This window comes from Falco cherrug, chromosome 1, assembly GCF_023634085.1.
Source record: "Falco cherrug isolate bFalChe1 chromosome 1, bFalChe1.pri, whole genome shotgun sequence".
Lineage (NCBI taxonomy): Eukaryota > Metazoa > Chordata > Aves > Falconiformes > Falconidae > Falco > Falco cherrug.
Genome location: NC_073697.1, coordinates 88763259 through 88782049, shown reverse-complemented (window position 1 = coordinate 88782049; position 18791 = coordinate 88763259). Strand labels below are relative to the sequence as shown.

The following is an 18791-nucleotide window of genomic DNA, read 5'->3' as shown; positions in this document are numbered from 1 at the left end:
TATATAGATCCCAGTGCTGTCAAGTGAAGCTCTGTTCACGTTAAACACATTTGTGGAAGTGCTAGAGTAATGCAGGAGCCCTGAACACAAATTCAAATTGGGGGGGTGGGGTGGTGGTGCATAATCTGAGAAGGCAACAGTACCTTCCTTCTCTCATTGAAGATATAACTTGTTAAACCTGAGAGATCTGTTGACACTGAAGACTGCAAGGCATTAAAACAACAACCCCACACAGCTTCACATCCAGATACAGGCAGTACTAACATCCTGGGCAAATCTACGTTTAGCCTAATGCTGTATTTCCACTACTCCTCATCTTCTCCCACTGCAACAATCATATCTGGTCTGAGAAGTGCTGCAATAGAGGTCTCTATTATACTTCAGAGATGTTATCTAGATCTGGTGTTTAACAGTTTACTGGAATTTTTGAAGTTTGCAACTCAAATTACTAACTTGAGTGGCAGTAGGTCTGTAACCAGTTCTGTCAGCTGAAGAGCTCTTCAGGGTAACACTCTAAATATTGGTGCTACAAATGCTATCCATATTACCATAGATCAAAGCAATTGAGAGCTATCAGTTTCAAACTAGTTGTATTGCTCTACTTACAACCTGGGATTCCTACTCTCTCTTGGATTAGACTTTCCTCTTTACTGCCCCTAAAGCATTAAGGAACTCTGAACAGCAGTGTAGTTACTCCCTCTGTTGGAGGGACAGCAAGCATGCCGAGAGCAGACATCCTGAATAAGGGACAAGAGCAGCTCTCCAGGAAAGCCTAAACAGCTATCTGCTTTGCTGCCTATAACTGAAGTTGTTCAAAAGGTTTCCAAATGAGCATCATCATACTTTGTGAGCCTGGCCCCTTCTGGGACATAGGCCGTTCTATGCTTTAGCACGTTTTTATGCATAAAAGAAAGGTAAGTTCTGGAAGACGTATACACCCTGCTGGTAAACTAGTCTATTATTTTGTACTTTTGAAGTTAGTTACGTGACGATTTTAGACATACCACACTGAAGGCCCATTCTAATTCCATGTTTTGCAGTTAATTCAACAGACTAAATTAGTTCCACTGTAAACCACTTTCACCATGCAGATTTTCCTTCTGGCAAGTTATCCCGTATTTAGTACATGTAATTACTTGTAAATCCAACCAGCAGTTTAAAAAGCATTATTTTAGACCTAAACCTCACATGGAAGAGTTTGGGTGAACTTGTGTGGCAAGTTTCTCCTCGGTAGAATATAAGGAGGCAGCAGTGTTCAAGATCTGTGCAAGTACTTTCATGATATTTAACAGGCAAAAGGTTTGAATAGCAGCATTAAAGCTTCTGTAAACTCACCATGCCTGAAAGATTGCACTCTTCAGTAATTTACAGCATAACAAGCAATTTGCACTTAAACCACATCCTGTTACACGGCAACTGCTTTTGTTTACTCATGAACAGCATCATCCCTGCCACAATATATCTGTAATACAGTGAACCAGGGTCTAAATACTCAAGACCTGCTCAATCACTTGCTTCTGTTTCCCATGATGAGGAGCAGAGTCTGGTTGGATTTTCAAGTTGCTTGTGAATAGTTACCCTTTTAGCATTAGAAAGTGAACAGGAAATGAGTTAGAGCTAAATTACACTGCTCTTCTGGCAGAAGCTACAGCTAGATTCCTGTAAAAGAAACCTAGGATATCGAGGGACACAAGTGAACACAAAGAGTTTGAAATCAGAGTGTCACCTTATAGAACAGCCCATCAACCTGCAAGAAAATTCAGAGGGGAATACTTAACATGACTTGATTAGAAGCAACCTGAATCACTTTTAGATTACACATTTTAATGAAGTTTTTTACTGGGATGCCCTATGCAACCCTACAGCCTTCTAAGGAAGGATCTTAGCTTAGTATATTACATCTGTTTGGCACAAACGTTTCAGGACCACATATTATCAGAATCTCTCCTCTCAACTGAGGACTAGCTATTGGTATCAGCATTGTACACCCAGACTACATATCCAAAGTTCTGTTTTCTTTTTTTGGGTGGGAAAAAAAGTCTCAGTAGTCTACTCCTATGGCTATATTCTCTGCAACAAGAAAACTGAGTACTTCAATAGTTTCATAAAGTAAAGAGTGATACAAATTGCCCTCACCAAGTTTTCAGCTTCATCAACTATGGAGCTGCTCTAAAAAGCACACAGTTGCTTATGTCCACTGTTAAAAGCCAAAGTTTAACTAGACCTCTTTCAAGTCCAAAGGCATCCATTTATAAGTTTTGCCAACTAGCCTAAAGGTATTAAACCCACAGAACTTCATAGATGACTTAGTCTATGAAGAACAACAATATTTCAAATACATGCAAAGAGTTCTGGTTTGCATAATGCTAGTCATCCAGCACACTGGAAGTCTTAACTTTTTAGCCTATGCAATACTCACTTTGGTAAGGTACTCTCTCATCACTTGGATGAAATAAGGCATTGCAAAGTCCATGATGTTATGCCTCCATGCCAACTCAAGGACTACATCTGGGTGCAGCAAGTCGTAACATGTGAAAAGGCAGGCTGCAAAGCACTCCTGCTTGCCTTCTTCCAGGAACCACTGAAGCAGCTTCTCAGCCAGCTCAGCATCTTTGGACTCTGCAGCATACTGCATAGCATCCTACAGAAAAGGAACAACAGTTAAGCTTGACCCTTGCTTGTCAGCATCTCACTTTATACCTTATGTGCATGTTATTGCTAGCTAGATAAGCCAGATTATTTGCCATACCATGAAGTCAGGTCTTTAACAACACCAGGCATGTTCTGTAGGAGCAAAGTTACAGAACATACACTCAGTTAAGTCCTCTTATTTTGAGGCAACCCAGATACTTGTATTAACATTATTCAACAGGCTTTCCTTAAGTACATGAAGTGACCTGATGAGATTTTTAGTTTTGTGGCAGAATAGATAAACAATCTTTCTGGTATCCCACCTACCTCACCATTAGATATTAAGGACTGCCCACAGTAGAAGAGATTATTGCATCAACTGCTTGCTATGTGGCAAGAGAGAAGATTATTCATCAGCTCTTCTACAGAGTAGGCAAGGACTGGCCCATGTGAACTCACTACAGGCTTGAAAACCATGCCATTGTAATCCTGCTTCATTTGTACCCTTACAAGGGCATAAATCTTCAGTTCTATGGAGGATTTTCTGTACTGATAAGAAAACTGTATGGATGCAATTGATTGATAAAGATAGGTCTACAAGTACAGGATAACATTATGAAATTTGATTTTAAGATACACATTCGAAATTGCAAACTCTTCTGCTTTAAGAGTCTTCACTTAAACTAAGCGAAGGGCTAAGACTAATTAGAACTCCAGATTTGAAACTAATGAAACATTCAGTATCCAGAATATCTATGCTTCATAGCTCTGACTTCTTTTTGACAGGAAGAAAGTCAGCATTAACTCACCTTATATAGACGGTCTTTCTTGCACAGCTCCACACTCTGTTTCCAGCGGTTGTTACCCTTATACAAGTATGCTGCAATACGCCTAAATTCAATTAGTTCGTGCTTTTCCAGACGCTGAGCCAATGTTATGTTATCAAAGTTGTCATAGGCATCAATGGAAGCTCTCAAACCCTGTTTGAGAGAGAGTTATTACACATGTTTCCAAATGGTAATAGGCAAGAACTACAGTAGAGAAGCATCTGAAGCACAGTGCACAAGTGTTTAGGTTCTGCCAGCTGGATACTAACACTACAGCTACAGCTTGTTTACCCTGCATGTTCCATGCATCTCTCCAGAAGATCATTTTTAACAAAGCAAGATGCTAAGGTCACACTGACTTCACTTAACAGGACGGAAAAGCTAGTTACCTTTAAAAGACAAAGTGTGTCTTCCAAATAGCAGCCAATGAGGCCAGAAGCAAATCTGTTTACAGAAGTGTTGCCCAGCAGAGTACACACCTGATACTGACCTTTATGAAGTCTAGAAAAAGAACTGTGGCATCTGCATTGCTTGCAAATTATCACAGTGTCTCAAGAATCCTGCCTACTAAGGACCAGATTCTGCCCCCACTACTACTACACTGCCTAAGTTATCTTCTACTCAAGGAAATTACTGTGTCAGCTACAGAACAACCAAACTATGGCCTCTTTTTGTTGAAGAGGAGCATCCCTCAGGCCTAGTAATCCATTTTGTGAGGCTCACCTGGTAATCTTCCTCCTCTGTTAAGAGGTTGTTTAGTGCTTCATTAACTCCTTTGTTGTTGTGGTTCTGGACTGAACGCAGATAAGGCTTTACTAGAAGTAGCTGATTAACCTGGAATTAAGATGTTTCAAATACAAGATAAGTATACCAATTCTCACACTTCATACTCCTAAAATAGGTTCCCACTTATTATTACAAGAATTTGTGCTTACCAACAAAACCCTTCAGACAAAGCACCTTGTACTGTCAGAAGTAAAATAGAACAGCCTTCCAGGCCAGTTATGCTAACTCTTCCTGTATCAAGCCAGGATTGAGCTGCTTCTCAGGCCTTTGTACTGGAGGCAAAGCTACCTGACAGATGTCAACCTGTTTTCCAGCCAGAGACTGGAGTGTCTTAACTTGAACAAGAGGATGTTCTACATTTTCTACTACATGTGGGAAAGATGAAAGTAAAAATAGTTACATCATCCTGAAGAAACTGCTATTACTCATTACTGTGAAGAGATTACAAGATTTCTTGTCATCTGCCAGCTCCCAAACTCACCTTTGAGAAAAAATTGACTGTCCTGGTGTGATCCAGTCGTGGAGATAATACAAGCAGGAGATCATTGATCAGCAGAGGTTTGTAGTCCAAGTAGAACTGCAAGGCTTTGTAGTACAGCTCCACATTGGCCACCTGCATGGTTAGACTAGTTGGTACTTCAAACACAAGTAAGCCTAAGGTCCTTGGTTCAGACCACTTAACACAAAGTTTATCTGACTCTTAAGTAACAGCTTAAGTTTCCTTCTAGAGGCCAGAAGTGTTACACCTACATGCAGAATTCCTGTTCAATCTTATGACTGCTTCCTGTGCCATCTGCTTCCAGACAGTGAAGACACAAGCTACCAGGGGTAGTACAAACCAGTTCTAACCTAATCCAGTTAGGAGATCCTGGCACAGATAGCCCACTACTCTTAATGTCAGCATTTGCTGAACTCCTGAAGCCAGTAAAGGTTGTAGGCTTAACCAGTAAGTTGTTGCCTTGAAACCCTAACACCAGTAAGAATGTGTTGTCTTGATCCTTGCCTAAACTAATAATTAATTCACTATTCTCTGCTGTATTCATGGGACTGCTAAAACCAATTTTCACACCGAAACAGCTGCAAACATTTGCAGAGATCTTTCAAGACCAGTTACAGCCTCAGACTTAAACAGCACTCAGCTCAAAGGTATTAAGGAAGTTAGGCCTCTTGCTTGTGACCTATGACCCTGAGCAGGCTCTGCAAACATTGTACTAGCTGCTGCCACTCAACAGATGTACTGCACAGCAGAAAATGTAGTGTATAGAATTAGATTAATTCTTGTGCTAAAATGACTGGAAGTTGGTTTAAGTACAGCAGGAAAATTGAGTAGCTTAAGCAAACTCATTATCTAAACAGCAACTCTGTTGTGTGTTTTTGCCTCTGTTCTGAAAGAAACTTTCAGCATGGATTCAGTTAACTAGCTACTTACCTTGGCAATTATGTCTTTAAACTGCCCTTCTTTCCAGGCATCAGTGGGATGATTCATCATAGTAATTATTGCATTATCATACTCCTCATACTTGTCATAGAGAAATACAAGTTCTGCCCAGAGATGAGCCTGTTCTGCAGCTCTGAGTACCTAATAAAACAAAAAATCCGTCAGTTTGATTCCCTGACAGCTTTCCACCTTCACTTGCAGTGTAGCTACCTTACTGTATACCTTTGGAATATTAACTCTAGACCAGAAGAGCTCCAGATGCTCCCTCATTTTCTGAGGCTTGAATTTGGAGTATAAGATGGCAAGTTCAGTAAACATTCCCATGTGAGCACGCTCTAGGCCCAAAGCAGCTTCCAAAAGGGCAATCAGTTCTTCAAAGTAGCCACGATCCTAGATGTTAGGAAAATAAAGGATAAATTGCAAATTCATAACCAACTGGCACTTAAAGCTTACTAAAACACACATTTGCTGAAACTCAACATGCTTTGCTTTTCTCTCCAAATAAGAGCACTTAGATTTGTAAGACACTGTTCCAATAAGACAATAGAATTGCAGAAGAAGAGCCAGTGAGAACTACCACTCTTACATTTACTACAGAAAAAATGCATGAAAGCTATTAGGACATGGAGATGGGAGGAAGAATAAATTTAAGTATCAGTCCCCAGAGGGTATTGGGTTTTATCTGTAACCACTTTACTAGCAGATACACAAATTCTGTTTAAAGTCTTCTAGGATATTAACAGTAATCTAACCTGATAGTAACTGATCAGCTCTTCAAGTTCATCAGCATGGATGACTATGTGTAAACCACAGATCTGTGCCAAGCGGAATTCCTTTCCATCCACACAGGCGAAGCAGACCTGTAATGAGTTAGCAAACAGTTAATGCAAGAATACTGCAGTGCTGAATCTCCTTACATTAAAGGGAAAGTTAATTAGCAAAGCTTTACAAAATTTGAGGCTTATGTACAATTCTAAACAGATGTTTCTGGATTTATAATCTCTGCCATTCATTTTACACTTTTGAATCTCAGCTTTGTTATCTCGGCCAAGATGACAGCTTGTAAATCTGTAGACATACCCTATAACCAGAAACAGTTAGCAAGCTACTATCAGAAATAAAGCTACAGCTCAGAAGCAACAGTATAGCACATTCTGCAGACTATTAAAAAACAAGTTACCTCCTTCCAAGTCCTTGTGCTGTTGGCTTTGCGGCCACTGTCCACCGCTGCCTGATACTCTCCAAGGTGCACCAAGGTAGATGCCAGGCGAGCAAAGTTGGATACGTTGTTATAAAGTAGCTTTGCTGCTTCATACATCCCCTCTTCATAACAGCGATCACCAACCTGGTTTAAGAGTCCAAGGTAAACAAGGGTAACAGCAAGAATCAGGAGTCAGATAAGCAGCAAGTCATACATGTTGTATGTATGTGGATCAAGACATACCTGTTGTATATGGGCATTATTAGGGCCACTAATAAACTCCTCCAGCTCTGACAGACGATTAGTTTTTGCCAAAGCAAAAATAAGTTCTGTCTCTACATAAGACTCTCTAGCTTTCTTCCTGGCCATCTGTAAGAACTTGACTAGGTCCTCCCAGTTATCTTGAAGAGAGAAGAGATATTTAAGATCTTCTGTTTAATCGTTCTGTATTGCTTCACCTTGCCCACCTTAGGAAGCTTTCACCAGTAGTATCAAGGGTCTCCTCCACCATAATACTAAAAATTGTTCACATTAGTTACAGAATTCCCTGCTAAACACCAAGTCACCTTCACATAAGGTTTAACTTCTTGCAACTATTCTACAATCCAGTTGGCAAGCAATTCTGCCATATACAGCTATATAGATACATGATACTTGGCTATATTTTAGATTATAACAGCCCAATTTCTCTCCACAGGAAGGTCTATCTTTGGTATAGCAACACAGACAAGCATGTTGACAGGAATCTAAATGACTCATCCGTGCCACGTACTGACTGCTCCCATTTCCTCTGAAACAGAATTCCTAAGTCTTAAGAATCCCTGCTGCCTGATGTAGATGCAAGAACATAGCTCACGCTCAAGCAATCCTAAGTTCAGGGATGCTTTGCCTTACCATTTCTATTAGCTGCTTGAACAACTTCCATGTAGGCAGATGGATCATCTGCCTTTATATAGGAGTCAATGGCTTCTTTCACCAAGTCCTTCTGGAGCTGTGCTCTGGCAAGCTGGCTCCATACTGCTGGTTCGTTACATCTCTCTGCAAATTCATAAGCACGGTCTAAGTTGCCAATGTGCTCAATCAGCACCTGTTTGAAATTGAAGTTGCAAGTTAAAAAAATTAAATGTTAATATAACAGAACCCTTCCTTCAAGTGTATATGCTGTTCTGTGTAAGCAATCAAGATAACTGCTTTTAGCAATCAAGATAACTGCTTTTAGAACAGTCATTTCTGTCCAGTGAAGTAGAGGCAGTGAGAATAAGACTCTTGTTGCTACTGTTCCTTCTCTGCCTTACACAAGTCAGTAAGGCTGGCCTAAAGACAACATCTAGTAGCATTTACTTCTGCACCTTTCAACTATGTCTCCAAGGCAGCCCCCGAGTCAAATGCAGCACACACACCCCAAGTGTATAGTGCCTAGTACCAACTCTTTGATTACTTTGACCAGGTGAGCCTCTCCAGTCATTATTTTTACTTTGTTTTGCACTTTTTTGCACATAATCCCACTTCTCCCTGCAACTTAGCATCATACAGCAACTGTACTCTTAAGTCTCAACGATTTCAGTGACAATCACTCCTTGAGAATCAATGTAACAGTACACTTCCCATTCTCTCTATTGCTATCATTCTATACCTTCATAAAGGAATCGCATCTCACCTGAACTGCTGAAGTATTAACATCAAATTTTCTGAATATAGCGAAGGCTTCTTCATATAGCTCATTACTGATGGCAATGTTTGCAATATCTGGGGCATCATAGTTATCCAGCCGATTGATGTATTCCATCACACGAGTGCGGTCAGCCTTAATGGCAGTCAAGATCAGCAAATTCTGGAGATTCCTTTGGTTAACAGAAGGCACAGGCTATAAGTAGTGCAAGGTAACACCTGCTTAAGTGACATGTATTGTACATGCAAAAAAAATACACCCGCTTGCTGGCACTAGCAACAACCTTTCAACCCCAGATTGAGATGCACTAGCATTTGCCTTCAAAAAGAAACTGCTTATAAATCAGTGTTGTCCTCTCACAACACATCACTGCAAACTGCATAGTGTGAACTAGCTCTGTTCTTAAAGCACGGAGTACTTCAAATCCTGCTTTTTCACCTCACTGTACACATGTAAGAATGCTTAAGTCCTGCAACCAAGAGGCCCACAAATAACTTGGGTCACTTCACAGCCTAGACAAAGGCACTGAATAGGCTAACCTTGTGGATGCTCTCCTCTTACCTGTGTTCACTGAATACGGAATTATCCAAGACAATTTTTTCCAGTAGCTCAATCAATTCATTAGGCAGGTCAGCAGTCATGAAAGCCTTCACAGTTACAGAAACCTCCTCTGGATCCTGTGTCTCTGATAAAGCTGTTTGGACAACCTAGATTTGAAGGTAGAGAAGTATTAAGAATTTTCCCCAAATAAACTATTTGCCAACCTATTCCAGTGAACCACAGACTAAGGCTTCAGAACTCAGAGCATTTTGTCAAGACAGCAAGAAAGAGCTTTATCCAGTATAGAAGTAACTATTAAAGTCACACTTTGAGTCTGTATAGGGAGCAAGTTCACCAGAGGTATGTCACTCCACAGGACAGAAATAATATCTTACTGGTAACTAAATTCTCTGACCATGAAGGTCAGAATTAATACCTGCCACTCAAACTCTTGTAAGTTTCTGTATGGTTGAGATAGGGCCTCAAGAGATCTTGTAGGGGAAGACAGCTCCACAATATTTGAGACATCCTGAGGTTTCTTCATACTGACAGTTTAGCTTTTGCACTGTACCTGGTCAATAAGCTGCCGCCTGAATGGGTTGTTTTCTTCCAGAACATTTGCCCAGAGCTCAGGGTCCTTCCTGCGTACCAGATAGCGAGCCTCACTTTTAAACAGTGAGTTCTCATTGCAGACCTAAAGAAGTTACAAATATTGGCATTAATGTTAAGGGTCACTACCACAAGACAGGTTTAGCTAGCTATGAATCAGACAATCTAGAAGACTGACTAAAACTAATTGCTGACCAATGCTAAATGCCACAGACAGGTTCTTACCCAACCTCTGATCTGGAAGGCTCATGGAGAAGGTCTCCAGCAGAATTTCTATAGCTTCTCTTGGTTTTGACCGACACAAATACTGTGACAGTGGCTTCACAGTAACTATTTGCTTCTGTTTGAAGTGAAGACCTGCAGAAGCCTGAAGAACTTAAGTTTTAAATCTAGAAAAGGGAGCCACTAGCCTGGGCAGTGTTAAGTAGTGAACTTCGGAATGGTGCTGGTGTTTAAAGCTAGAAATAGGTATACTATCTGGCATCATTAGCTTTACACTAGAAGTGTGCAAAGTAGCAAGTGGCTTTGATTCACCCGTTAAGGTGTTAAGGGTACAGAATAAATGTGAACTCTCCTACAGAAGTGCAGCAAGGATGAGTTATGATCCTATTAGTACCACTAGCTTCCATTTCCAACTAGAAGAGTAGAAACGTGAAGGTCTATTCCATCTTCTACTAACAGGTCATGTTTTGTTAGTATCCAAATTAGCTCTTGGAATCTCGAGTACTTTACTGTAAGCAAATTAGTAGTAGCACAATTTTACTTTATGTTGTACATCTAGTTGCAGGGCCCTCTTCTAGGAGGCAACAACATCTCAAGAATAATTCTTAGAGGAAATTTTTTTTTCCCTCCAGAACCAGAAATACCCACTCAGAACATCAGTTCAAGAAATAAACTGGTACTGACAGGTTTTTATAGTCAACCAGAATGTTGAAGCTTATCCTAGCAGAAGTTTCCTAGCAAAACAGTTCAGAGCCACCTTCATATCTCGAAATAACAGCCAAATGCAGCCAGCCTTTTTCTTCCTCTTTCCCCACCCCCACCCCCTAGCTACGGAGGAGGTATTACTTCAAAAAATAGCTGTTTCAGACTGGTAAGTCACCCACTTTCAGCAGTGAGCTTAGGTTACCACCATTCTAACACTCACAGGGTAGTTCTTGCCAGGGAAGTGTTTACTTCCTTTCAAAAGGGCAAAACAAGCTAGTTCTTACCCCTACACAGCTGACATTCTTTGCATATACTAATGCAGAAGCACAGGTAGGAGGAAAATGTTTTCTTTTTCAGCAGCCACAAGCATTACAATCTGGCATTAAGCTCTGGTGTTCGGTTTAAGACCAAGATGTGTTCGGAGAACCCTGGGAATTTCACTTGCCCTTGAACTTCTGAGGGAGGTTCTAGGAATCTACAAGCTTAAGATAGGAGAGGAATGCTATCAGAGTAAGTCCTTGTAGTTTGATGGTCAGCATTTATTTCCCTCATTTCTAGTTAAGTTTTGGAGCAACTCTGAAGGTCAACCACAATAATGGAAAATTACAAGCCTCGTTCTAGTTTCAGGGAAGCTTTTCCTCCTACTGTAGTCAGGCTAGGTGACAGCCTGTCCCATCTGCTGATCAAGTGCTCAAGGCTCAAAGAAGTCATATTAACAAAGGTATATTCATTATCTGGGCCAAATAATTTAATTCTGAACAGAATCAGTAGATGAAAGCCACAAATGGTACCTTACAATTGCAGTGCTGTACAATTTTAGTTCAGGCATATAGCATAAGAGCTCTTGTCAACAGAAAAATTACTGTCTCCACGCAGATGAATCCTGCCTACCTCAACTCCTGAGTGAGACTCCAAGACAGGATTCTGCAAGTGTTAGACAAATAGCCAGCTAGGCTTCCACTTCAGGCAGCAAGGTGTTCTAGCATGTTGATAAATGCAGTTTTGCTAACCTTTATGAGTTCCAGATCACACTGTCCCCTCTCATAAGCAACGCAGGCCAGATGAGGGTCTCTCTTTTCACAGTATTTGCCAACTACACGGCTGTCATAGTAAGGATTCTCACGAAGGAAGCGCTCCGGATTATTGTTACTGTCAATGTAGATTTTGGCCAAGGCATTATGAGTCGCAGGTTCTTCACAGCCTTCATGAATCCTTGATTCAAGCCATGGCAACAGCAACTTAAGCCTTTGAAAAAGCAAACATTTTAGGTTTATAATTCAAACTGAGGTATGCTTGACCGCTACCCATTAATACCTAGCATTCACTTCAAACAATTCTGCTGGTCAGACTTAAAAGCAGACAGAGCCCAACCAGTTATTTCTAGTGAGTCTTAAATGAGTGGAGGCCAAATCTGCAGTTTAACATCAGGGAAGGTTGCAGATGCCAATGCTTTTGCAATGTTACCTTTCAATTCCTTTTCTATTAGCCAGCTCTTCATGCTTAAAGCCATTTGTTCATTTTACAGGTAACTAAAAACTAGTTACACAAGCTGTGATTTACTTCAAAGGTACATCCCATGGTTGGCTGTACAGGAAGTGTTCAAAAGCCATGTTATTTGTCATGCAGTGCTGTCAGGCATTCCTATATGGCTCAAATATCAAGAGACTGACTAGAAAATCTAAGCTGCTTTTCTATAAAGAAACTTAAAACAATATTAGGATTGTATCATTGAACAAAATTGCATCTAATTCCATTTGGGTGTACACCAGAGCCAGGAAAGCCTAGGACTGGTATACACAGATGCATTTTCATTACCGATTTCTTTTTTCCACTTCAGCCACCAGCTCATCTGTTGAGAACTGGCCTCTAACCACCATGATCAAGTTCTTAATGACATCTTCAGAACAATCCACATCAAGAAGCCCTCCAACCACTGCTGGTATACGGCTAGGATTCACCTAGAATAAGCCACCATCATACAAATTAGTTATTACCATTACTAATAAGCGACCCCCAGTCTTCCACATGGGGAAGCTCTAGTTAACTTAAGCTGTGCTTTAGAGCAGTGAATTTTACATTATAACACATTTGTATACACATTCCAGGAAAAACTACACTTAAGTTTGTAATGGACAAAAGGCTTATTGGAGAGCCTGTGCACTAGCAGTAGCTAGTAGCTAAAAGACGTCACAGATTTTGCTTTAGTCTACTAAAATGTTAAGTTCCTTCTAAGAAAGGAAACAGCAAGAACTTAAAACTGGATTTTCCTTACCTTCTGTACATAAATCTCTATATACTTCTGCAGGTTATTGCGATATAAGTAGAGCACCAGGTCATGAACAAAGTCAAATCGATCACAGACAATGATCAGAGGAAGCTGGTCTGTAAGCTTTGCCTCCTGTATTGGGGGGGAAGAGTAGGTAAGCAACCACCATTTGCTGAAGCATTTTCAAAGCAGGAAAATCTGACCAAGTTCCTTTAGCACTAGAAGTCATAACACATTCCAATTTAAGACTGACAAGCAGGCAACTGACTTCAAAAGCAAGTCATCCACTATGAATACCATGCAGCCAGTGTATCAGTTGAGTTTTAAGTTTAGGCTCTTCATGAAGTGTCACATTAGGCCTACATCTCTAGCTTCACAATCATTATCAATTTACCTACCAATTCAGGAGACTGTTGCTGGGGCAAGAACTCAACACCACAAAATGAAGTGGCATTAAAATCCTATTTTACCAGTCACAAAGCATGTGAAATGTTGTAGTACAGGTTGACTCTAGTTTTAGAAAGCTTTGTCTAGCCAATATCCTTGATAAAGCTTCTGCTGAATACTTCAGCACAGCCTTTCCTTCTGCCAGCCTGGATTCACCCACTGTTAGGCGACAATAAATTCATGAGTTTGGTACAAGTTATATCATACGGGCTAGTTTTAAAAAGACTGGTTTGTTTTCCCAGAGGTAGCCTAGAAGGACCTATTATATGCCTGGAATAGCATCATATTCCTATTGCAGCTATACAGTAGACTACTCATAGCCTTGAGCTGGTATTTCCCTCCATTATCTGCTTCTAAGCAAGACATACAGAGGACTGCTCAATCCATTGGACAGAATAATTACCTTCAGAAAGTTCTTCACCCGTTCCGGGTTATAGCAGTTACTTTCACGGCAGATTCTTTCCACTTCCTTTATCTGACCAGTTTTGCAAGCTGCCTGGATGTACTTGAAGTGAACATCAGGATCCTGGCTGAAGTTTACAATGGAACCCAAGAAATAGAACAGTCCTAGGAAGAGTCACATGTTTTTAGCACAGTTAAAAGGGTATGTGAAGCAATTACAGACTGTACAGGCTTCAGCTTGTAACTTAGTTTCTTAACCCTCTTGAGCAAAGATCAGAAAGGAAGATGAAGCCTGAAAGGTGTGTGTGGGGGGAAGTCCTTCTGATTTTTCCTGCGGTTGAATGAAAGCGACTCTCAGCAGGGTTGAGCTGTCTAGAAGAAAGCTACCCCCAGAACTCGCTGTGATAAGCTCACTTTGATAAATGCATCCTAAGGTCCAGCCATGTGACAAGCACCTCTCCCATAAAAGCTACAATCGTTACTATTCGTTTCAATCAAGTAGGGCTTCCAACTAAGCTTCTTCTCTCTAATACTGTACCTTCATAGCTTTTGAAAGATTCAAAAAGCTCCACAAGAGACTGGGTACCAAGCTGCTCATGGTATTTAGAAGCAACTTGCACGCAGAGTTGTAGGTTTTGCCTAATGTTGGCTGACAGCATGGCACGTAAACACTCCACAGAGTCTTCAACTGAGAGAGAGCCAAAGAAGTTCACAAGCCACTGCAGAGAGAAACAAATTTTTCTCAGTAACTTATATAGGATGACTGATTTCTAAAATGTGACCACTAGCCAGTTTCTACCCCAGCTACTAAAGCAATCTTCCATGCATTAAGACCAAAGACTTAATAAGAAACACACTCACCACCTTTACAACTACAAAACACGCAGTTTTGAAGTAAGGTTTGAAACACCCACCCAGGAAACTAGGTCAGATTTAAGCCACTGAAAATACAGATTACAGTTTAATCATTAATTGGACAATTTTTTTGAAACATAGCTACATGTGCTACTTCAGTACCTACAAAGCATCTCAGTGGCTGCAGGGATTTTGGTAGCTACACAAGTGCTAAAGGGTGTTCATTTTACTTAAGCTTTCATTTTCTTACCCTGTACAAGAGACTTACCTCAGGATTCAAGAGATGAGTATGAACAACAGCACGTTTAATATCATAGAGATCAGTGTAGTGTTCCAAAGCTCGCTGGAGCAAACCTGCTTTTTCACATAACTGGGCAATATGAGCACGATCATAGTGTGTAAACATTTGGTTTCCAAGAATGGCATCTGCAACCTAGGAGGTTACATTTCATATTCAGACTGTCAGAGAACCGTAGCAGCTCAGCCTAAAAGTTGTTGAAAAGTCACAGCTGTGACTCATTAGTAGTCTTTGATATTGCTAAATTACTTATAAGTCAGTATTAGACATCACATTACTGTGCAAGCCTACTACTGTCTCTCCTTCACTTTTTGGAGGAACTAGGTTAAGAGGTCTTACCTGAGGGGCATGAATCAAATTCATTTCCAGGAGACGAGTCTGAAGGTGGCCTTCTGCAGGGCGGTTATTTTTCAGGGCATCCAACAGAAAGGATGTGCACTGCTGAATAAGACTGTTCTCCATGAACACATCCACAATCTGTTGAGATTGGTCAAGTTAGAAAAGGGGGTCTAGATACACACGTGCACATTTTTCTGTATATGTTAAAGGTCTAGCTAGAAGGTTAAAACAGGAGCTCACAGCACCTGGCATGCTATATTCCCTTTGTTTTCAGAGGATTACCACCCTGGTAGTAGACAAGTTTCACACTCTGTCGTCTTTTTCTCTAGAATGTAAGCAGCACATTACTTTGAGCCATTATGCCAGATTTTCCACCCACTGTTTAGTTTTAACACAGCATGCAAATCCCATTCCTTCTTTCTTGTTGGGATACTTGCTAAAGAAAATCTAACACTTAGAAAATTTCTAAGTAGCTGCAATTATTTGATGCAAATTGTTGCCTTATTTCTCTACCCATTTAACTAGAAGTGGCCACTGGCAGCCAGCACTAAACTTAGGTGTATTTGTTCATCTTCCTGTAAATTCTCAGCAAGGGAGGAGTTAATGTAAGCTCCGTTAAAGCCAACAGTAAGACAGTAGCACTCTATTGTTTACACTAAGACTGTGGCAGATCCACTACCAATATTACAGCAGTAAGCCAGAAAGCTTCCACAAGAACTTAAGAGCACACTTGCCTCTAAAGACTTAACGGCAACCAAACTTGACTAGTTTAGTAACTTTTCTAGCCAAGTCAATTAAGACCTGAACTGGCCTTACCAGTCCCCAAAACTATGCTATTACCTCTGTCTAGAAAGAGACCAGTACTCTTGTTGTAGGCATCACCTGGTTAATGTTAGCCAGTGGCTCCTCATCCTGTACCAGCATCTGAGAGAACTGTAGGCCTTGCTCTGGACTGACTCTCATCACACTTCTCAGTAAGAAGATCCAGTCTGGGGTATAGCCAACCTAGAGATTTTGGAAACAGTCATGCATACCTAGGAACCTTTACACATCTTTTAAGCCTTCAAATTCCTTAGCATAGGCACTATGTACTGCTGTGAGGTTGCTAAGCCCATCCCCCATCTTCCAGAAATTCCCAGACAAAAGCGCTGCTTGTCTGTTGACACAGAAATTCAGTATTCACCTACTTAGTAACTGAACTTGTGCCAGAGAATTTCTATTGTTAATTAAGAAAACTGCTAGGGATAAATCTTTCAACAATCTTTAGGTAATATCTGTCAAATAAGGTCCTAAACTTACAAGTGGACATCAGGCAAATTGTTTTGAAATGTATCCAAACAATAAGTCTTATAAATTTAGGAACAATCTTATCTTTATTCTCTAGAATAAGCTTGAGCCAGTCCATTAATTTAGCAGCTCAAAATTCTGGATGTTCTGAATTATTTTGCAGACTGCTCAGACCTTAGTTATAGTGCAAATTATTGTGTATAACAATGAAGAAAACACTGTTTCTCAATCTTACCTACTTATCAATCTCAAATGACAGGAACCAAACTTATCTCATGGAAGATAGCTTGAGAATGTACACATTAAACAAGATAGAGTCTAGCAGGTTGTGATAAACAACTTTACCTTTTTAGCATACAGCACTATTTTCTGGAATTGACCAGTTTCAGCAAAGCACTGAATCACTTTGTTTGGCACATTAGCACGAAGATAGACACTGAGTGCAAGGGTTGGGTCAGCTGTCTTCACCAAGTCTCCCAGCTCCTCTGAGCACTCCAGCTGAAGTCAGAAGCAGTATTTTGTCAAGCAAAAGAATTCAGAGATGTAGGATCAACAAAAATATTGTTCACACTCCGTTGTTACAAGACAACAGAATTAAGCCAGTGTCATGATCGAGCCTACCTTGTCTTCCTTCAGCCACTTCTCCAGAAGCTGCTTGCGGCCCTGCTGTAGGACAGGGCGGCAGAGCTCCAGAGACTCAAACTTGTTCAGCTGTCCCTGGTCAAGCAATATTCCAAAGTACTGCAGCAGAGGAGAGGCCTGCCCAGGCTGAGCTGGTACACTCTGGAACTTCCTGATTGTATCACCGGTACGTAGAATTCCCTGAAGAGGCACAAGACAGAAGCAAATTTTAATTGATGAAGGCTGAATAGTATAAGTCAAAAAACAGGTGTTAAGCTATACACTGAAGCATCTACTCTTAAGCCTTCAGGGTGGAGATCTTCAGACCAATGACATTCTAGCAAGAAGCCAGTGGCCACAGCAAGTCCTATCTATGGCTGGAAAATATAGCAGATACTCCTTTATGGGATACAAGAGTGAGTTAGTCAGAACCACCACCCACCTGCAGAGAACTAAGGCTAGCATTTCAGCACTTCAGTTTTTCACTGTCAAGTACTGAAATGCAAGTAAGCTAAGCAAGTCCACCAAGCTAAGGCAAATCCCCATGACTTCTAAGCTTTACCTTTGGAATTACTTACCTTTGGTGCAGATGCAGCTACTTTAGCAGCATCTGCATAGTTTCCTTGAGCAAACAGTGTGTTGAACTTTCTGGCAAATAATTCCTCTGCCCCAGCTAGATTACTACGTATAGCCATACGCAGTCCCAAGTCAGGATTCTGCAGAACATTCGTAGCGTAGTTCACTATGTTGTCTTCCTCAACACATACAGAAAGCACCTGGAAATGACAAAAGGCATAGAGTACTGTCCTTTCCACAACTATGAAATATAGCAACCAAACTGCAGCCCATCAGTGCAGTAGTAGGTAACTAACAAAACAAGTTCTTCCCCAAACAGTTCCGTACTAGGAGAGGTAAAAACTGACTAAACTTGCTACTTGCTCCCTTCCATGACAATAGTTGCATCAAACCACTCATTAGGTTCATTACATTCCATCTGAGCTTTAGAAGGCTCAACACCAGAATGCTGATTTGTTACCTGTCCTTTTTTGTTCACACCAATAATGCCTGAGGTAGGTTCATGAGGAGCTGTGACAAAGATAGTATCAGCACTAATACGGTTCATGTAGATGCACACTCCAGACTCCAAGTCATACATGTGAATATATCCATACTTTGTGATCAGGTAGATAACACCATGCTTAATTCCAATCTGCAAAAAGATGAGTTTTTATCAGTCAAGACTAAGACTGTAACGGTTAAGACAGCTGCCTTTAGCCTAGTCACAAGACAGTACAGCAGTGACATGCCTTTGCACTGACACTAAGAACAAATATAGCTTCAGGCTTCTTCCTTACAGACTCAAAGCAATGAATAGCTTTGTTAACCATTTGGCGACAGCTCCACTGAATAGAGAGACTGAAGGCAAATTAAAATACACCTGCAGCAAAGGACATACTCCTCATCCTAATGAGCCAGGCTAAGGAAGAAAGCTGGGGCATAATTAGCATTATAGACTAGATATGTCAGTACAAGTTTATTTTCAGAAATTAATGAGATAATCGCACTTCCAACAAGGCCTACCCAAAGCACCAGCAGAACCTAAACCAAGCTATAGAGTATCCCAGTTTACCTGCCAAGTCACTTAAAC

At 40.7% G+C, this 18791-nt stretch overlaps 1 protein-coding gene across 2 annotated transcripts in view; it reads right to left on the bottom strand.

Annotated features, from left to right (window-relative positions):
- Positions 1-18791, bottom strand: part of CLTCL1 (clathrin heavy chain like 1) — a 35383-nt gene that overhangs the window by 2964 nt on the left and 13628 nt on the right. Inside the window, exons 6-31 of one of the 2 annotated variants that reach the window (XM_055704491.1) lie at positions 18180-18353; positions 17722-17919; positions 17144-17344; positions 16868-17020; positions 16118-16240; positions 15236-15373; positions 14867-15031; positions 14282-14462; positions 13745-13908; positions 12901-13026; positions 12444-12586; positions 11639-11873; positions 9664-9786; positions 9114-9259; positions 8541-8724; positions 7778-7970; positions 7127-7284; positions 6863-7027; positions 6435-6542; positions 5905-6072; positions 5674-5823; positions 4726-4857; positions 4182-4292; positions 3441-3611; positions 2420-2641; positions 217-1747 (exon numbers count right to left, since the gene is read on the bottom strand). In XM_055704491.1, coding sequence (XP_055560466.1) covers positions 1715-1747; positions 2420-2641; positions 3441-3611; positions 4182-4292; positions 4726-4857; positions 5674-5823; positions 5905-6072; positions 6435-6542; positions 6863-7027; positions 7127-7284; positions 7778-7970; positions 8541-8724; positions 9114-9259; positions 9664-9786; positions 11639-11873; positions 12444-12586; positions 12901-13026; positions 13745-13908; positions 14282-14462; positions 14867-15031; positions 15236-15373; positions 16118-16240; positions 16868-17020; positions 17144-17344; positions 17722-17919; positions 18180-18353 — 4065 coding nt within the window. In that variant the 3' untranslated portion in view covers positions 217-1714. Of the gene's footprint in view, positions 1-216; positions 1748-2419; positions 2642-3440; positions 3612-4181; positions 4293-4725; positions 4858-5673; positions 5824-5904; positions 6073-6434; positions 6543-6862; positions 7028-7126; positions 7285-7777; positions 7971-8540; positions 8725-9113; positions 9260-9663; positions 9787-11638; positions 11874-12443; positions 12587-12900; positions 13027-13744; positions 13909-14281; positions 14463-14866; positions 15032-15235; positions 15374-16117; positions 16241-16867; positions 17021-17143; positions 17345-17721; positions 17920-18179; positions 18354-18791 lie in introns of those variants that run through there. The other variant, XM_055704485.1, reaches the window with a different exon arrangement.